General features: G+C 41.6%; 1 protein-coding gene across 1 annotated transcript in view; it reads left to right on the top strand.

Annotated features, from left to right (window-relative positions):
- The window catches only part of LOC109563814 (uncharacterized), a 55,208-nt gene extending 36,491 nt beyond the window's left edge, over nt 1–18,717 (top strand). Inside the window, exons 3-4 of the mRNA XM_019967200.2 lie at nt 14,988–15,195; nt 18,009–18,717. Of these exons, the coding sequence (XP_019822759.2) occupies nt 14,988–15,195; nt 18,009–18,012 (212 nt within the window). The 3' untranslated portion in view covers nt 18,013–18,717. The remainder of the gene's footprint in view (nt 1–14,987; nt 15,196–18,008) is intronic.
- Nucleotides 18,718–19,944: the final 1,227 nt, after the last annotated feature.

Here is a 19,944-nt window from a genome sequence, read left to right as displayed (position 1 = left end):
TGGCAAGTTTGATTTCTTTTCATGCCTCTCTCCCTGGGTTGCAGGTGGCTGGCTGCCTTCTCTATATCCTCACATGATCATCCCTTTATTTTTCTGTGTACTAACCTACTCTTCTAGTCATTTTGGATTAATGACTCCATTTTGACTTAATTACCCCCTTTAAAAGCCCTGTCTCTAATAGATGTAGTCACATTCAAGGTCTTTGTGGTTAGAGCCTCAGCATATGAATTTGAAGGAACACAATTCAGCCCCTAACAAGGCATATATCGCAAAAACCATGTGATACCAAATGAAAAAGAAAACAAATCTGCTCCCGTGAATGTTTGCTATGTGTCAAACATTGTTCAAATATGTGTTTACACATATTTATTTAATCCATACAAGCTAAGTACTATTTCTAGCCCCATTTGGTACCAAGAGGTTAGGTAGTTGTCACATGCGTGTGTTTGTGCTAAGTTGCTTCAGTTGTGAAGCAACTCTTTGAGACCCCTGTGGAGTCTCAAAGCCCACCAGGCTCCTCTGTCCATGGGATTCTCCAGGCAAGAATACTGGAGTGGGTATCCATTCTCTTCTCCAGGGGATCTTCCTGACCCAGGGATCAAACCGGTGTCTCCTTGTGGCCTGCATTGCAGGTGGATTCTTTACTGCTGAGCCATCTGGGAAGCCCATCAAGTCACATAACTAGTAAGTAATAGGAGAACATTTGAATCCACAGAGCCTGACACTAGAGTCTGTACTCACACGGCCCCTTCTCAACTAGAAGCATCCTGTTTGGGCCAAAGAAACAGAAAACACAGTAGTATCTATTTGAGTAAAATGATGATTTAACTTCAAAAGTCTGTATATGTTTAGTTAGCAATTACTAGGCTGTCCTACATGAAAGATAGTGAAGCAGCTTTATTCCGTGTTTATAGCTGAAGTGTACATTGGAAGGACTGATGCTGAGGCTGAAACTCCAATACTTTGGCCACCTCATGCGAAGAGTTGACTTATTGGAAAAGACCCTGATGCTGGCAGGGATTGGGGGCAGGAGGAGAAGGGGACCACAGAGGATGAGATGGCTGTATGGCATCACCGACTCGATGCACATGAGTTTGGGTGAACTCTGGGAGTTGGTGATGGACAGGGAGGCCTGGCGTGCTGCGATTCGTGGGGTTGCAGAGAGTCGGACACGACTGAGAGACTGAACTGAACTATGGCTGAAGTAATAAATCAGTCACTTAGAAAATGGCGAAGAAAAATTCTAAGTTAATTTCTTGCATCCTGCTCTATGTAATGAAGGATTAATACAAAGTATTATATTTCTCTTCTAAATCTTCAAAGGAAAATAGTACCCATAATGAAGCATTAATATTTGAAGACCTAGGACACATATGCTTCACTTCTAATTTTTCTCCCATGTGGGCATCATTCCTGCTTCAGTCCATTAACTGAAGCAAGAAAAGAAGCCGAGTTCCATGTCTGGAAATGTTGGTCTTAGGGATAGCAATATGCTCCTTGCAGCCACTGAAGTCTGTAAGTCTACAGAAGCAAGAACTTGCAGCCAAACGTGACTAGAAAAAGAAATTGTAAACTACCCCACCCCCTCCCAGAATCCCCCAGACAGTTAGGAAGGAATGTAGGGCTCCCACTGCACAAAGGAACAGGATTTGAGCTGATTTTGTTGAGTCTCAAAGGACAGTGTTCTTCAGCTCCCATCTGGTTTAAATCCAAAGTGAACAAAAGAATAGACTCAGAGTTAGGAGTCAGATCACTGCTGTGGTACTCTCTTTGCCAGTCATTTTAGTTTGTCAACAGAGCCTTGGCCTTCAAGATGCTTACAGTTCGGTGATGAGGATGGGGGTGTTTACAAAGTTGTGATAATGAGTGTTTACAGAGCACCACAGTCAAGTTCCAAGTTGAACATAATCCATATGAAAATGAAAACTGGAGATACTTGTCACAGCAGCTCAGGATTTTAGAGGCCACTGCTGACTGGAGTTATCAAGGCAAACTCAATGGAGAAAAGTTGAGTGTTGAGATAGGCCTCGAAAGTAGGATTTGCTGGGTGGGGGCCAGTGAAGGCGTGTTAGAGGATTCAGTAGCAGCTGGGGCACAAAGGCAGGAGTGAGGGAGACAGGCAGGACAACAAAGAAACTTTGTCCCTGGAACAGACAGATTTGGGGGAGTTATGGGAAATATTTTAGGACTAAACAGACTGGGGTCAATTGTTCTGTTAGTTGAATTGCCAACTGAAATTATCTCAGTTCTCTGAACATGTTGGTTAGAACACATCTCAACAGAACGAAGTGCTTTGCCCCTACTGTATAAAAAAGATAATGAATAAGAACCTACTGTAGAGCACAAGGAACTCTACTCAGTACTCTGTAATGGCCTATACGGGAAAAGAATCTTAAAAAGAGTGGATGTGTGTGTGTCTAACTGATTCACTTTGCTGTGCCACAGAAACTAACAGCATTGGAAAAATCAACTATACTCCAATCAAAAGAATAATGAAAAAAGAACTCAGAGCTTTGCATTTAGTGGCACGTTTGTTATCCTTAAGGCTGCTCAGACTACAACACGCTCTGTGGACCACTGTCCCTCCAGATTTGTGTCATGCCTAATTGAGCTGGGAGATGGTGCACCTGTTGGCTCTAGGCCTGCACAGACTCAGCCTGGCAGGAGGGCTCGGAGCAGCTCACGTGGTTCAAGTGCCCAGCCGGAGTCAGGAGGAGGGTGCCGCTGCCCCAGGAAGGCACATAGCCTCAGAAATGGCTTCTCCTTTTTTGAATCAATGAGATACGCATTCTCTGTCTGCATTTGATGAACCTTCAGAGGGGAGAGCTCTAGGGAATTCTGCGCTCTCCACTTCCCTTCCCACCTCCAAGGCTGTCTTGTAGTAGAAATTTTAGTCTCACAGACCTTTGACTTCTGACTCGCCTGTGTGATGTTAGACAAATGACTAAGTTTTTTGAGCTTGTTATATTTTTTAAATCTGTAAAATAGCCCAGTAACTATGAGGTTACTCTTCATTCTCTTCCTCTTTTGTGACTTCTCTCAGTTGCTGACGTTTTGGAAGAACATCTTTTTCTGATCATAAATGCACTCAGCTATCAAGGAGGTAAAAACTCTACCATTCAGGACACTTAGGGATCCTGAAGGAAACATGGGGGTGGGTGGAGTTGGCCTACCCCTCCCCGCCTCCCAACCCTGTATTTATTTCCTCAGGATAGGATTTCAAGTCAACTGGAGCCACTCCTCAGGATAGCACAGAGCTCAACAGGATCCAGAGTGCTTGGAAGTCATCTCAGAGTAGAGGGATCAACTATCCTTATTTGTATTGAGTTTAAATGAAGAAACAATGGCCTAAAGCCATTATGTGGCCTAAAGCATATAAAAATTAAGGTTACATGTGACAAAGCATTTTATGAGTTCCGAAACAGTTAGGCAAGGCCATAAACTATCGTATTACTAAATTGCTACCATTTCTAACGTTCAAGGCTCCCAACTACAAGTTTGTCCTTAGAAATTGCAATGTGCTCTTGATAATTTGAGTGTACCCGATTGTCCTTCCAGCTAAGAAGCACGTAGGGTTTGCTGGTTAGTATTTTGCCTATATTTGAATCCTAAAAATAACCTCCTCATGAGAACAGGATGAGCTTTGTGAAGATTATATTCCAGTTGGTTAGAAATGGAAGGCACATTTTCCCCATTGCCTCCTGCCTTTCATTTCTAAACACATTTGTCTCTACTCTGAAGCAGAGGAGACTATGAGAGCAGCTGCAGTGAGCAGCTGTAGAATCTTCTGTCATCTGCTCTCTGGCTTTTCAGACTTTGTCCCATCCTCTGCTCCCAGTTGTCCTTTTCTTTCTTTTTAAAATCACCTGCCCTCCTCAGGTCCGGGCCCTGTCCCTGCGGTGCTTTTAGGGGATTTTTGCCTGGTGTCCCCCTCGCTTTTACCATTCTTTATAGTTAAAAGAAAAAAAATCACTAGTGAAAACATTTTTATCTTATGAAAAACCACTGGAAGCGGGGAAAAGTCTATCAGCCAATACAGAGCTGCTTGCTGCCGCCCCCACGAGTTCTGCTTGTCGTGTTTGGCGGTGATCTTTTCCGTGGGCTGCCATTTCAGTACAACATAAAGCTCTAATTTTACATTTGCATGCAGAGGCCAGATGCTGATGACTCTGCGCGGGGAAGCCCTCCCCAGGATTACCTTGAGAGAGATGATTTATGCATCCTGTGCACAGTCATCAGCTCTCCAGAGGCCCTTCCCCCCGACTCCACACACAGTGCCGGGGGAATGTCGGAGCCCCTCCCAGCAGCCCTCTTGGCGCACAACAACCCATGACAACCGGCAGCAACTGAACACTTTTTTTTTCCTTCCTAATGTGTCGTTAGTTGAGCGTAAGCTTCTCTCTAAGGTCGCTTATGCGAGCTAGTGCAGGACAAGTGTCTTCGCATAATATGTCAATGTAATTTATGTTCCATGGCTTTTAGGGATGATCTGACTCTTCTCAACTGGTCCTTTGAATGTTGTTTGATTTTGAATGCTTAGAAAATGGGCTTGCATTCCTTTTCTCCTTTTGAAAAAGCTATTATGTGGTTTTGAAACATACCTATTTTAGATCCCACATAATATATCATCCGAATACTAATTTAAAACAAAATAATATTTAATATCTCTGATTTATAACACGTTACATGCACCAAGCATAGAAAGTAGGTAAAAACGAATTACATGTTTTAGTTTACTATGTTGGCAACAGAGAAGCCTGCCTGAAAAAAAACAATATAAATCATTTTTTACCACCGCTCTCTGAATATTTGGGGGTTAATGAAATCAAAATTGTATCTGTCAGAACTGCCAGTAATATCTTCAGTTTTCACCAGCTGCACTTCCCTTCTCTCCCTCCATATCTTTAGACTCAGGGAAGAGCAACACAGGTTCCACAATAAACAAAAGCGAAAGAAAAGAAAGAATTTGTAAAGTTTCTTTTGGTGTGTAAGAGGATGGATCCTAGCGTGAACAGCATGTAAGCACGTGGACAAAGCACACCTAAAATAAGGCAGTGCACACGCACCAGACTACATATGTGGATATGTGTGCACCTGTGCGTGTGCCAAACCACCCATTTTCTCACATAAGCATAGCAGTTTCACTACCTCTAGGTAAATGTATTAATTCTTTATGTGAAAAAGAAAACCCAACACTAAACTGCCTTTATAAGTATCACAAAAAACACTAAGTGTATCTTTGTTTAGGAATGTAAAAATACTGTGCTTGGAAATGCCAGCTAACTAGTGAAGTGCAAGTTGCTCAGTTGTGTCTGACTCTTCGCGACCCCACGGACTGGAGCCTGCCAGGCTCCTCTGTCTGTGGAATTCTCTAGGCCGGACTACTAGAGTGGGTAGCCATTTCCTCCTCCAGGGAAGTCTTCCCAACCCAGGGATCAAACCAGGTCTCCTGCACTGCAGGTAGATTCTTTACTGTCTGAGCCACCAGGGAAGAGCTGAGAGTAAATACTTTGTGAAGAATAGAGAAGACACTAGAACAGTTAAACCTTAGTTGGCCTGGGCCAAGTGTGAAAATGCAGAATCACAAAAGGAGCCAGAAGGATTTGATTAAGCTTCCATAAATCAAATCTTAGAGACATGAATCCCCTTGGTAACATCCTGGGTCAAGTGGTCATCCGCCCTGGTTTTAAATACTTCTGGTGTAAAGATACTCATTACTGCCAGTGCAACCGGCCTCCAGTTCTTTATTTTCTTTTCCTTATTATTTACACAAAACACTTTTTTTAAAAAGTGAAAGGTCTAGGGAGCTATACATGGGGAAGCCTCCAGTTGTTATTTAGGAACAATAAAGTTATCTGTACCTATATACATTCATTTGGTTTCTCCTTCTTTCCCTTCAACCCACAAAAAACACATCTAATTCCTCCTTCAATCCTTCAAATATTTGAAAACAACCATCATGACTCATAACTATCCCGTGACTGACCTGGATGGTCTCCTAAACCCGTCAGCCAGGATCTTTGTCCATCCACACCTCTCAGAAGCTGAAAGATCTCCATCCCCAAAGTAGATAGGTGGTGGTGACTTCTCAGATGACTGGCCTGTGATGTGATTATTCTGTGTTGATGAGTTACTCTTGAAGACCCTCGAGCCGGAGAGGGAATATCCTAAACCGAGAGAGTCCAGGAAAGAGCCTGAGTCTTAATTAAGGTGATGGCAGCAAGGCCCTGTAATACTTCACCTGTGCCAAAAAAAACCTGAAAAAACCCAAAGCTATTACTTCACATCATTGCCATTGAACCAAGCCTGCAACTTTGGAGTTAGGACCTTGAGCTCTATTTGTACCACCAGCTCTGCCAGCAGCTGGTTGTGTTCCCTGGAGAATTACTGCCCACCTTTCCAGAGTTGTCTGTGATGTTCAGAGGCACATGTCACATTTCTGCCTAGAACTGTGCCCCGCCCCACCCCGACTCCTGGCCTCAGTTTAGATGTCATTTCCCCAGGGACACTTCCCTGACTCGCATCCCTGCCCCAACCTGAGATGGCCTCTGTCTTCCACTGTACCCCATGCTCTGTTGTAACCTCACTTCCTTGTGTTTTAATACTGCATTCACTTGTCTGTGCCCACTGTCCTGGAAGTTCTTTAAAGCTAAGGACTCAGGCCTGGTCTCCAGTACTTAGCTCAATGCCTGGTACCTACCAGAATCTAGAAAATATGTTGGGAAAAAAAGGAAGGAAAGAAAAGACTAAAAGGGAGAAGACAAAATGAGGAAGTTGGGGTATATTATCTATCTAGATTCTTACAGCTAAAACTCTGCAATTCCTTGGGGGTTATTTTTATTTGTTTTAAAATATTTATTTGGCTGTGGCATGCGGGCTTTTAGTTGCGGCATGTGGGATCCTGCTCCCTGACTAGGGATTGAACCTGGGTCCCCTGCACCAGGAGTGTGGAGTCCCAACCACCTGACCACCAAGGAAGTCCCTACAATTCCTTGTTCTTAAGTTCCATCTTTAAAGTCAACCTCAGGCTTTTAGAAATTCAGATTTTCTCTAGTAGGAGGGTAAGTTTCAAGTGACTACACCAAATTAGAAAAGCTATGAATATTTACACATGTAATACAATTTTAGGACTGAGATTTAAAGTTCATTTAACATGCCCAAAGTTTGTATTGTGAGGAAACTGAGGCACAATGAGATTAAGTTATTTGTGCATACCCACCTGGTTAGAGGAAAACCTGGTTTCAGACACTGATCTTGGTCCCTGCTGGGCTGCATCCCCCAGCCCTTCAAGTCTTGTAGTTGTCCAGCCTCCAAGACTGAAGAAAGGGCCCAGAGACAGCGATAGGGACATAAGTGGTTTATTGGATAGGCGGAACTTACACAAAGGAGCCTGGAGCGACACCCCACCATGTGTGGCAGATGGCGGGTAGGACATCAGCAGTCTTCACTACTCGGCAAGAGAGAAGGCTACCATTTATAGGGGGAATTGACATCAAGTGGGCTCACCAGCTACCAGAGACTATTTAAGCGCTATAATTAAGCGGATTATACAGTCATGTGAGAGAAACAGGCACTAGTCAAGCGAGGGATGTACAGAGAGCAAGAGAACAGCCATCTTGAATGGCCTAACCATACAGCCCCCAAACCCGGATGGCTAATCTCTAGTCTTCCTTTTTGAAAGAGCTGCTACAAACACAGCTACAAATGGAAGTGACAGATGTTTCCTCCTTTATGTTATGGTTATATCAATGTACAAGTTTATGGCTGTAAATTAAACTTTGAGAAATACCCTCCTCTGCTTCTAGACAAACTAATGAAAATTATATCTCTTTTCTCCCAGGAATGTGGGAGAATGTTACCGTGCTTCACCAGGTGACTCCTGTACGTTGTTTGCTAAGCAGAGTTGCAGTCACATGAATTGCTTTCAGCCAGGTTCAGTACCAAAGCTCAGTGTTCTGTTGTCAAGCCATAGGGTAGTAATGCCATGAGACCAGCTTCTTGGCAAGTAGCCCTGAGGTGCAGCTGTGAGGTGACCCAGTGCAGGCTTGAGGCCAGAGCTCAGTGCCAGAAACTGGAGCCAAACACTGGAACTAATTCCCAGGGCACTGAATTGGTTGCAATTAAAATTTTAGATGAAAAGATTTTTTGTTTACTCTAAAAGAACCACTTCATTTCATAAGCTCATAGGAAAGTTAGATGCTTTGCCATTATGCATGAAATATTTTCCAGAGGCCAAATCTTTGAAAAAGAAGAAGAGGAAGAAAGAGGAGAAAAAGAACACTTTAGATTATTTAAGAAGTCATGAACATATTTCTTGAAAGCAACATCTTTCATTAGATATGCTAACTGAAGAAATGTTCTTTTTCTGACTTGGGGTATGCTGTGAAAGTTGTAAGGTAGAGTTGGAGTAGAAGTGGTCAAGGTGATGGTAATGATTGAACCAAACTCTGGACCCATACAGATCTGAATTAAGCACCCAGCCCCAGCACTTCCTAGCAGCTGACCTTGGGTAATATACTTAAGCCTGGAGACTGTGTTATGTATTGGGGTTAGTAACTCTTCCTCTCATGGGTAGTATGGATGGGGCTCAGACACTGCTCTTCCTCTCATGTCAGCCTATCCCTAGGGTGCAGGTCCTCACCTCACTGATGAGACAAGGAGAAGCTGCTGAGATCCCAGTAGTTTTAAGCCACCAGCTTTAAGCTGTGGCAGAAATCCATCATGAACACTCACTAATTCAGCAGTTGTTGGCTTAAGACATACAAATTGGTTTAATTCTTAGGAAACTGCTTATCAGGGCAAAGAGGAAAAAGAAAAGTGGTTGTCATGTTCCTGATAAGTACTCCATGTCTCGCTGTCCCACTTATTAGTCAGGTGGCCTTGGACAGTCACTTATCCTGTCTGAGCCTTGGTCTCACCCCAAGGTTGGGGTTGCAATCTAGAGGTTGGGGATGATAACACAGACCACACAGTGTGGCTGTGAGGTGATGCAGTGTGTATAAGCCAAGTTGGGAACACAAAAGATGTTCAGGAACCTTTACCTTCTATCTGACCTCCTGCAACATGTCCATGTTTAGGAATGCCCTTTCAATAACCCCTGGGGGGCAAAGAGTGAGATCATTCCACAGTGATAACTCATGGTATTCTATATACTCTGCCCTTGCTTATATTCAGGTTTTGGAAAACACGTGCCATATTTACTTAAGAAGCTTCCCCACCTCTTTGTAGCTATTAAAAGACTAGGGTGGAAAGGGAAAATCAGAAGTTGTCCCTGATTTATCTGTGGCTGAAGGAGGAACTAAGGAGGTCCAGCAAGTATCATTATTTCTTCCTCCAGGTGAACTGATGAAGGAAAAGGCTGAGTCATGGCCTGGGTGGCCAAACCGTGTGCTTCCACTTTCATTAAACAGTTATCTGGTGTTTAAAGAGCGGTTTAAAGATGGTTGACAGTCATCATGGCAACCAAGAAAATAGTATGTGACCCAAAAAAACTACATTTCATTAAACTTGGAAATGAGGACGTATATGTGTAGGATTTAATTATTATTTTTTAGAAATTAAGGAAAATCATCCATTCATTCAGCCTTCGAATATTTATTGGCAGCTACAATTGTGACAAACACCATTCTAGGTACTGAGGATACATTGATAGCTAAAATAAAAATTCCTGCCTTCCTTCAGTTTCTATTTTGGTGGGAGATGTAGAGAGCAAATGAGATAAATTAGTAAGATATATAGTATACTGGGAAGTAGTTAGTGCTAAGGGGAAAAATAAGGCAGAAAGGGGAACTATAAAATATCAAGAGGAATGTTAGACGTGTCCAGGGAAAGTCTCATTGATCAGGTGCTTAAAGTGAAGACCTAATGGAACAGACAAGCCAACCTGAGGATGGCTGTGAAACAGCTTTCATGACAAAGGTCCTGAGATGGGGGGGTGCCTGGTGTACCTGAGGAATGCCTGGAGGCCAGAGTGCAAGCTGAGCAGGTAGGGAAAGAGATCAGGTCAGAGAGAAACAGCCCAGTTGTATGGGGCCTATAGACATGGTAAAGACTTCAGCTTTCACTGGGAGTAAGAGGGAAAGCTCTAGAGAGTTTGGGCAAAGGAAAGATATTATACAACCATTCTTACTGAGTGCTTGCTCTGTTAGATTCTATTTTATTTTTTAAAATATTTATTTATTTGACTGTGGCAGGTCTTAGATGCAGCTTACACAGATCTCCAATCTTCATTTTTCAGCATGCAAGCTGTTGGTTGTGGCATGTGGGATCTAGTACCCTGACCAGAGAGCCAACCCAGGGCCCCTGCATTGGGAGCATGGAGTCTTAGCCACTGGACCACGAGGGAAGTCCCTATTAGATTCTGTTTTAAATGCTTTATTTGTAATCCTTACAATTATCTTATGAAGTAGGACCCACTATCTTGTCATTTTACAGCTGAGAAAACAGGGCCAGAGAGGTTAACTAACTTGCATAAGATCACACAGCTAGCAGGGGTGTGGTGAAAATTTAGATCCTGGTCAACTCTTAACCATCTCATTTTCTCCCCAAATGCTTAAAAGACTGAGCCTGAGGCATTTTTTTTTTCCTTTATATTTGTATTTCCAGAACACACTAACAATGAAATCACTTCATACTCATTCATAGAGAACTTCTCTGTTCAAACTGATAAATATTCCCAATATTCTCCTTTATGATTCCAAGTTTTGTTTTTTTTTTAAAAGCCTTCAAATTAGCATATTAACAAGCATCTTGACATGTCTTGCTTTAATTATGCAGGCAGCGACTCCTTTTTTTGCTTCTAATGTAGAGGTTGATTGGGAAAATTTTTATTTTATTGCTTATGATCTTACCCTAGTGCTACCTAAATCACTGCTTTATGATTTGGCATCTATAATTTATCATTTTCCTCTGCTATTAGATGAAATGCCCTTTAAAGCATTCCATAGCAAGGTGAACACAAGTCAAGCTTGCAAAGTTCTGGAAAAAAGAATTGCAAAGAATCATTAAAGAATAATGAAAGTTGATTTAAACGGCATACAATATCAGGGCTGCCCAGTTTAACAAATATAATTATTCCAAGTCATTTTCAGAAGGCCTCCACATTTCAGCATCTAATTTTCATCATCTTTTAAGGAATAGCAACAGAAATACCTTACTGTTATAAAGACTCTAAAAGCTGACTTTTTATTTCATTTCTCTGGATTTCACTAAAGCTAAGCATGAAACAATAGACAGTTTAAAATATAGGAAACCCAGGTTCCTTTTACTATTGTGTGGCTTTAACATTCTACTGCTGTAGCCAAGAGTCCTTGGCTTCTGGGGCCAGCTGCCTTTTGCATGCTGATTTTGCAGAGAGAGTCTCTCAGGAGTTATTACTTTTGAGTAGTATCTACAATGACTTCAGTCTCTGCAGGAAGTGGAAGGCAGCAGAGTTTGGGAATGAAAACACTGAGGGAAAAATCTCTCCCGATAGAATCGTCAACTCAATCTAATTTTAGGTTTCAGGCAGACCACATAGCTGTACCTTCAGCTACCTGCAAACATATGTGTCTCAAGTGCCCTCACTGAAGGACTACAACCAGGACTTAGACAAAAATAATGAAGTTTTCTATCATAATGTTTTAGTAAAATAGGTGATGTGTGAGAGTGTGTGTGTGGGTGTGGGTGCACACACATGCAGGCAAACCATGTGTGTGTGTGCCACATTCAAATGTTGACAGCATTCAGAATAAGGGGAGATGGTCCAGAAGGGTTTCTTTCTATTTTTCACCAACTCTAATTTTTTCTTTCCAATGCTTCACAACCAAAAGGACTAGTAGACCCAGTCTCAAGACCTCAGAAACCATATTATTGAGTTATGTGAAACAGGAATTTGAGACATTTTTAGAAATCATTTTTATGTGGTAGCTGTTTTAATATAGAAACAACTAAATCAAAGCTAACAAAAGTCTTTTGAGAGGAAATGGTTAAAAGGGCATGTCTTTCCTTTTCTAAAAGGAAAACCACAGCAAGGAATTCCAATTAGGAATAAATTAAAGAGCACTACACTTTGCTGGAAGGGTCAGGAAGTCAAACTCTTGGCCTTGAGCTGCTTCTCACCCCCACCCCAGCTGACCCTGGGAACCAGTCACTCCCCGTCTCTGTGTGAACTCAACAGTGGCTGCCAAGTCTTGCCATTCCTCTGCAGAAAAGAGCCAGGGATTTTCACCAGAGGCCTCCTGCCAGCATCAGAGTCAGAAGGAGGTAGCCAAGGTGCCAGGGGGCTTTCTGGAGTGCCCCAATGCCAGCTTTCTGTCTACAAAGGACAATTCACTAAACTTGCTAAAGCCAAATCTGACATTTTAAAAAAGTCTTCAAAATAAGCCTCATATGCTGTTTTGCTACTAGAAGACTGGGCTCTCATTTCCCGGATTCTATTTTCTTAAATATAATTTCCTTAAATTCGGCAGCACTTTTAATCCATGACACTCACTGGTAGGCAAGAAAAACAATTCTGCTGTCTTCACAATTGATTTAAAGCTTACAGATGTGACATCTCCATACATTATGTTGTGGCTAATTGCCTTATACTAATATCTGAGTAATATATATATGTGTGTGTGTATATATATGAATATCCGTGTCATGCTTAGTCATCTCCGACTCTTTGAGACCCTATTAGACTGTAGCCCACCAGACTTTTCTGTCCATGGGATTTTTCAGGCATGAATACTGGAGTGGGTTGCTATTTCCTCTTCCAGATATATATATATATATAAATGTTCTTTAGGTAACCTGTGTAATTGACATATGGCTACTTGGGGAATTGGGGCTAAAAGTGAGGTACCCCAAACAGCTGAGTTTGATCAAGATGCCATGCACTCTTGACCTCTTTAATATGCTATTTTGCTCTTCTGACAGCATTCCAAATCTACTTGTCCTTTCAGGTCTAACTCAGTTCCTGCTTTCAGCTCAAATCCTTGCCTGACCATTTAAATTCTCATTGAGACCTCCCCTCTGGCACCACCTAAAGCCCTATTATCTTTGCTGCTACTATGGCATTTGGATATGTCATCATACACCATCACTTACTCACCAACTTCCAAGGTCTGTGTGCTCTCTCTTCAGCTCCCTGCACAGTGCTTAGCCTGATGCTCAGCCCATGGGGATGCTCTGTGGTACAAGTGAAGTGAACTGACTTACAGCCTTTTTCGTCATTTCCCCAATGCTCATATCTAGGACTAAAATTTGCATGATTGCTCTTTATTTCTCCATTCATTGTCCCTTAGTAACCCAGAAGCATCTAGAATGAGCTGGAAGTTAGACCACTACTGGAATAGATTGGTCACCTGTGTCTTTTTGGCTTGGATGTCACTGTTCCATACAATGCATGGAAATGGGAAACAAGTTACATCCCTTATGACTGCAGTCAATGAAAATAAAGAGGAAAATAAAATAATGGAGCGGAGAAAGAAAATATAGGAAAGAATGAGGGGAAAAGAGGTAGGGAAGAGGGAAAAAAACAAAAAACAAAAAAAACCAACCCACAATCCTACTGGATGATGTAAATTATTTCCTCTTTTAACGACAAAACATAAAGGCTCCTTGCAAGTGCATTTCATGGATGATTACTTGAACATCTTAATCATGTTTGCTCTTTGGGGAAATTGTATGCAGAAACCACTGCCTTTCCAGTTTGAATTAAGAATAAACTGGAAAGGCAGTTCCTCTGGGAGAAAGGAAAAGCAAAGCCCAGGAACACTGGTGCACTGTATGCGGCAGTAAGAAATGACAACTCGGAATCAGGCAGAGTTCTCTCTTGTGTGATCAGCTTGCTCTGCCCTCAATGAGTCCAAGAGATTTCACATTTTATAGGTTGAGCTTCCCACTGGCAGCAACTGAAGCAGTTCATTATGCACATCTGTCACGTGATCCACTTCATCAACCAAATGGAACTGGGAGAATAAGTCACCCTAACAAGATCCTTCAGTACACTCTTAAAAACTACTTACAGATGTACTCTTCCTCTGAGGGGATACAATGGGTTTCCTTGTACGGTGCCACACGATACAGGAAATGCATTATCCCCATCCAAATTCAGGCGTACCAGGAGGAAGCCTGAAAAGAAAGCAGCTCACAAAAGCATACACAGCTTTTGCAAAAGTCCTGAGAGGGGCTCATACACCAATTTATGATAACGGCAGATAAAACCTCAAGCCTGTGAAGCTCAGTTCATTACAAATGCTAATGTCCACACAGGGAAAGGAAACCACGTCAGCACTCAGCATCGACACAAATGCTGCTAATGCTTTTTATTTATGGTTGTCGCTGGGTCCCCTCAGCAGTATGCCAAATCTCCGTTTGTGTGGTAACTTTAACTATTTTATGTGCCTCCACGACTCACTGTGTTATGTGCCCACAGGCAATTTGTGCTTTCAAACTGTGTCTGGTGAGGCGAGCAGCCACACTGCTAATCTTGAATCAGGAACCATCTTGTTCCATTCAGATCACGTCAAACGAACACTTTTGTGGACACATCCAGGAATAGTTAACACCTGCCATTGTGAAATCTTCCTGTTTCAGTTGGGGTGATCAATTCATCATTCATTCGGTCAGGCGACAGATATTTATTGAATACCTACCACATGCCAGGCACTGTTTCAGGACCTGGAGATACAATAGTGAACAAAGCCCTACCATCAAAAAGATTACATTCTAGAGGGGAATAGGAAGAGACAGCAAATAAATATGCAATATGTCAGAGTGTTTCAGTCAGGATAGGCTAGTTGTTTTGTGGTTTTAAACAAGCCAAGTTCGATGGCTTGAAAAAAGAAGTTTATATCCCTCACTTACACAGTGTGTTCATCACCAACTCAATGGACATAAGTTTGAATAAATTCTAGGAGATACTGAAGGACAGGAAGCCTGGCATGCTGCAGTCCTGAGGTCCCAAAGAGTCAGACACAACTTAGTGACTGAAGAACAACAACGCGCTCTGTTCATTGCAGGCCAGCCGGAGGCTCAGCTCATGCACCTTCACTCTGGGGCCCAGGCTGCCTGGAGAAGCCCCATGTGGAGCACGGCCGATGTCTGCAGGAGAGAGAGGAGACAGAGCAGTGAACTCCGCACTGGCTTCCTCCTGAAAGCCACACACGGCCCTCCCCCTCACACAGCGCGGGAGAGAGCTGGGTACGTGGCTGCACCCAACGTCAACAGGTGAGGAAGAGCAACCACATGATGTGTTTAGGAAAATCAGACACATTCTGTGGTCAGAACTGTCCCAGTGATCATGACTGCAAGGAGGGGAAAAAAGGCAAAGTAAAGGAGCAGGTATCTGGGGAGGTGGTCTCTACTTGATAGAGATGGTCAGAAATGGTCTGTCTGATGTGGTGACATCCGAGGGAAGACCTCAAGAGAGAGAGAGAGTGGGGGTGTTCCTGCAGAGGATATAGCAAGGGCACAGGGTGCCTGGTGTGTTGGAGGAGCAGCAAGGAAGACTGGATGTTGGAGTGGAGTGAGCAAGGGGCAAGCTGGAGAAAAGTAGGTCAGAGAAGTAAGAGCAAGTTGTGGGACACAAGCCAGCACCTTGCTGTAAGGGCTGTGGCTAATGTAGGTTGCTGTAAAGATGTGATCTGACTGAGGTTTTGAAAGGATCCTGTGGCTGCTGTGAGGGCTGAAGCAGGGAGGAGTTCAGAGGCTCTTGCAATAAACCAAATAAGGCTAGAGAGGGGCCAGTGCTCAGGTTCTGGATGTAGTTTGAAGGTAGAACCAACAGAATTTGCCAGTGTATTGCTGGAAGAGAAAGAGAGGATTCGAGGCTGACAAGAGGTTTGTTTCTTCTGGTAACCCCCAGATACACATAAGGACTATACACGTGACTTTTGAGAATCTTTGAATTAGGCAAAATCATGTAACATACAACATCTCCCTGCAAATGAGTTGAGAGTTGAACAGCCAACTGGAGCTATAGATGCTGGGCAGTCAGCTTGATTCATAGACCAGCTGAGGGACTTCTCTCCCTCACTGGCCCAGTATCTAGTCTCTCTTATGGTTTTGATCTACATTACTTTGTAAAACCAGAGATGTAAGCTTCCTAATTACAAGCAAAACAGGGGCTTATGACTGAGTTACCCCAACCTCATCCCAGCCCTCCATTCCTCTGTGAACCTCAGATATCACTACCAAGAAACTAAGCCATACAACACAAGGTCTATCCTCAATAGACACTGGTATAGTGATGTGTCACCAATTCTCCTAAAAATAGGTTGAACAGAAATCTTAATAAATACAATAAACAACACATGGCTTCTGAATGGTGTTTCCCCACTTTCTGCTCACCCTGTCTTCCCGTCATGTGGCTCTCCTCACCACCACCACCTGTTAAATGGCCACTAGAGCCCCCTACTACAATCTCTTAGGTCTCCTCCAGCTTAGAAGAGCACAAGTTGAATGCCAAGTTTGCCGACTATAATAGAATGAATAAGTAAAAGTGTTTTTTAAAACAGCAATTTATAATCAAAAGTATGGGTTCATTCAAAAAAGATCTTCTTGAACTCCTACTATGTGGCACCTCCTCTTAGCACCGGAGGCACAGCTATGAATAGAACAGGTAAGTAATTTATAGTTGAAAACAAGGAAAGCATGGAAAAGTATTAAGAAAAGATAAACTTGCCACTAACTCACCGCTGAAACATCTTAGTATGTAACACTGCTAGTAACATCTTGGTGCCTAGTCTTTTTCTAAGCATACATATTATCCCTTCTTGCTTTTTGAATAAAATTTACAACTTTAGACTTACACAGTACATTTCTTTCTTTAAAATTTTTTCTTCTTATAAAAATAAATCATAGCAGATGCTCAGTAAGTATTTGTGAATGAACGAAAGAATTAATTATAGAAACTTAGTAGAATACAGAAAAGCAAAAAATCAAAACTGAATGTCACCAATAACACCACTACTAAGAGATAATTCCACTGTTAGTGGTTTGGGTTGTTCAGTACGGTTTCAAATAACCAACATATTTTTATGACATCGCTTCACAATAAATGAATATTTTGTAAATGACAGCTTTGTCTTTTTTACTAATTACAAAAGCAACCATACCATTGTAGATATTTTGTAAAATACTGAAAACAACAAAAGGAAAAACTAGTAGTCCCACTGCCCAGAGAATGCTGCTGTTAGCATTCTCCAATCTTTTGGAAATTTTTTTCCAATCTTTTTTTTTTTTGAGCAGTACAGTAGATTAGTTAAGAGCCTGGTCAAGTTACTCAGTCTCTCTGAGCCTCAGATTCCTCATCTGTAAAATGATACTAGTAATATCCACTCTGTAAGACTGGTGTGAAATGTAAATGAGATAAAATATACAAACTGCTTAGTTCAACATCTTACGCATACTAAGCACTCATATGGGAACTTTTACCATTTTGCAAGATATTCCTACAGAGTTGATCAGACTTCATATATGCATTTTTTATCCTTTTTAAAAAAGAAAAAGAAACATTGCTCAACCTCATTAAATTTTAAATTTTGAGACAATCTCACATTTTCGGAAAAGTTGCGAGTACAAAGACCTTTTCTCCCCTGAAACATATGCAAGGCAGCTGTTGATCTAATTCCTCCATCACTCTTGAATATCATAGCGCATGTTGACTCAGAGGCATTCCCCTACAATTCCAGTGCAAACAGCAAAATTAGGAAATTAGCATTGGTACATTGGGATCTAGCCCTAAAACTCCAGTAGTCAAGTTTCTCCATGGCTGAATGACATACTTTGTAACAAAAGGATTCCAGTTCTGAACCACACTATGCAACTATTCTCCACGTCTCCCTAGTCTCCTTCAGTCTGGACTAGTTCGTTCCTCCATCTTTCCTTGACTTTAATATCTTTGCGCTTTGAAAGAATATAGGCCAGTTGTTTCATGGAGTGTCCCTCAACTTGTATGTGATGTTTTCTCACAATTATGTCTTTATCAGCAATACCATACAGAAGTGATGCTATGTTCTCTGCTTATTGTATCTTACTAGGTAACATTCCTGCTTTGTACAACAACCTGTGCTGGGCCACTGGACCATCTTCCTACACAGCTACTCATCTCACCCCACCTGGGCTCTGAAATATCCTCTTCAGCCTGCCTGGATGCCAACATCTTGCACTAGGCTATCCCTTTGCAAGAACACTCCTCTCGCCCCATGTGAGCTCTGAAACCTCCTGCTGGGCTGTCCCTCCCACCCTCAATCCTCAGCCCACCTGGGCCATCCCGTGCTGGGCCACCCTCTCAGCCTGCTGTGGCTCTGATGCTGAGCTAAGCCGAGCCTCTGTAGGAGTGGCCTTCTCCTCCTGCATGCTTTTCTGGTGCTCCCATTCTATAAAGATTTATATTATCTGTGAATAATCAAAGTGTTTCCTCAAACTAGAGGTCTGTGTATGTATTATTGATGATCCATCAGTAATAACTTATTTTTATTTCAATGATGATCTAAAAAAACTTACATTATAAAATATAAGCGTATCTGGGATGTTCATTTTACAACCACATTTAGTGTTGGTGCTTTGTGTTTAAAATTGTGTTGGTACCATATGATTATTAATGTGGCAATATTTAACTTTTAAAGTGTCGGTAGTCTTTAGATTGGCATTTCTGGCATAAAAATACAAAAACCATCTTGATTTCTGTTTGATAAAAATTACATTGAGTTATCCTACCAATTAAAAAGCTAAAACTGCTCTTTTTCAGTGATGAGATTTGTGTCTTCTTTTATTTAATAAATTAATTTTGACTTTCCATCATAAAAATAACCATGCAACTTTAATTGTCACAGGCTAATGAGAAAAGAACGAGGCTGACTGACTTCATACACAAATGATACGTTATGTAAAGTGAAGGCCAAATGAATCATGGCACCACTACAAAGGAAGCTTTACAGAAGTTCAAATAAAGGAAAATAGAGAGAAAATTGAGTCATTACAGGTCTCTTGGTATCATAGGCTGAACTCAAAAGAAGCTAGACAAAATAGCCAGTGTATTCGGATTATTGGCAGATGTGTTTGTGTGTGTTGTGTTTATTTATATGAAGTTTCAGCTTGCAAATATTCTCTGTGAAGAACTTTTTTTAGGAGCATTAAAAAAATAATTATCAATATTATATTTTGGAGAAAACCATTTTTAGATGGATTGGACCAAGTAAAATAATCAACTGCTGGTTTCAAATGAGTAACCTGATAGAAGGAAAAATTATAGTAGTGATATAGTAATGATAATGAATCAAAGGGCCATCCATTCTGCTCACAATCAAATATTTAAGTCAACAACTGAGACCCAAAATGCATAAAAACATCTTATTATACTTTTATAATTATGTGTATAAACTATAATTAAATCCAACATTGACAACTTAGTTTCAGCAAAATTTTACTTTTATACTAATGTTTTTCATTTTAATTTATCTGATGATCTTGTTTATATCTAACTTGTTAAAAAAATTTTCCTTTTGGCAGCACCATACTGCTTCTGGGATCTTACTTGAGGGGGTGGAGGGGGGGTTGAACCCATGCCCCCTGCAGTGCAAGTGCAGAGTCCTAACCCCCAGACTGCCAGGGAATTCCCTCTAACTTGTTAAATTTGATTTTTTTTTTCTGGTAGTTTAATTGTTGTTGAAAAGACCCCACATAATACAGAATTTACCATCTTAACCATTTTTAGGTGTACAGCTTGGGAGTGTTGAATGTCCTCACACATTGTGTACTACAAATGTCTAGAACTTTTTCACTCTGTGTTCTTATAGTTTTTAAAGAGATACATGTAAAAAACATTTATATATTGGCACATAAATCAACATGGGGGAGCTCTCAAGAGATCTTTTTCCTTTTGGAAGTAAAAGGAGGAGGTCTAAGAAATGCTAATCAACGGACAGGGAGTCCTGGCGCCCTGGCGCGCTGCAGTCCATGGGGCCGCCTAGAGTG

Source organism: Bos indicus, chromosome 9 (genome assembly GCF_029378745.1).
Source record: "Bos indicus isolate NIAB-ARS_2022 breed Sahiwal x Tharparkar chromosome 9, NIAB-ARS_B.indTharparkar_mat_pri_1.0, whole genome shotgun sequence".
NCBI lineage: Eukaryota > Metazoa > Chordata > Mammalia > Artiodactyla > Bovidae > Bos > Bos indicus.
Note: the sequence above shows the minus strand (reverse complement) of the source record. Positions and strands in the feature narration are given on the sequence as shown.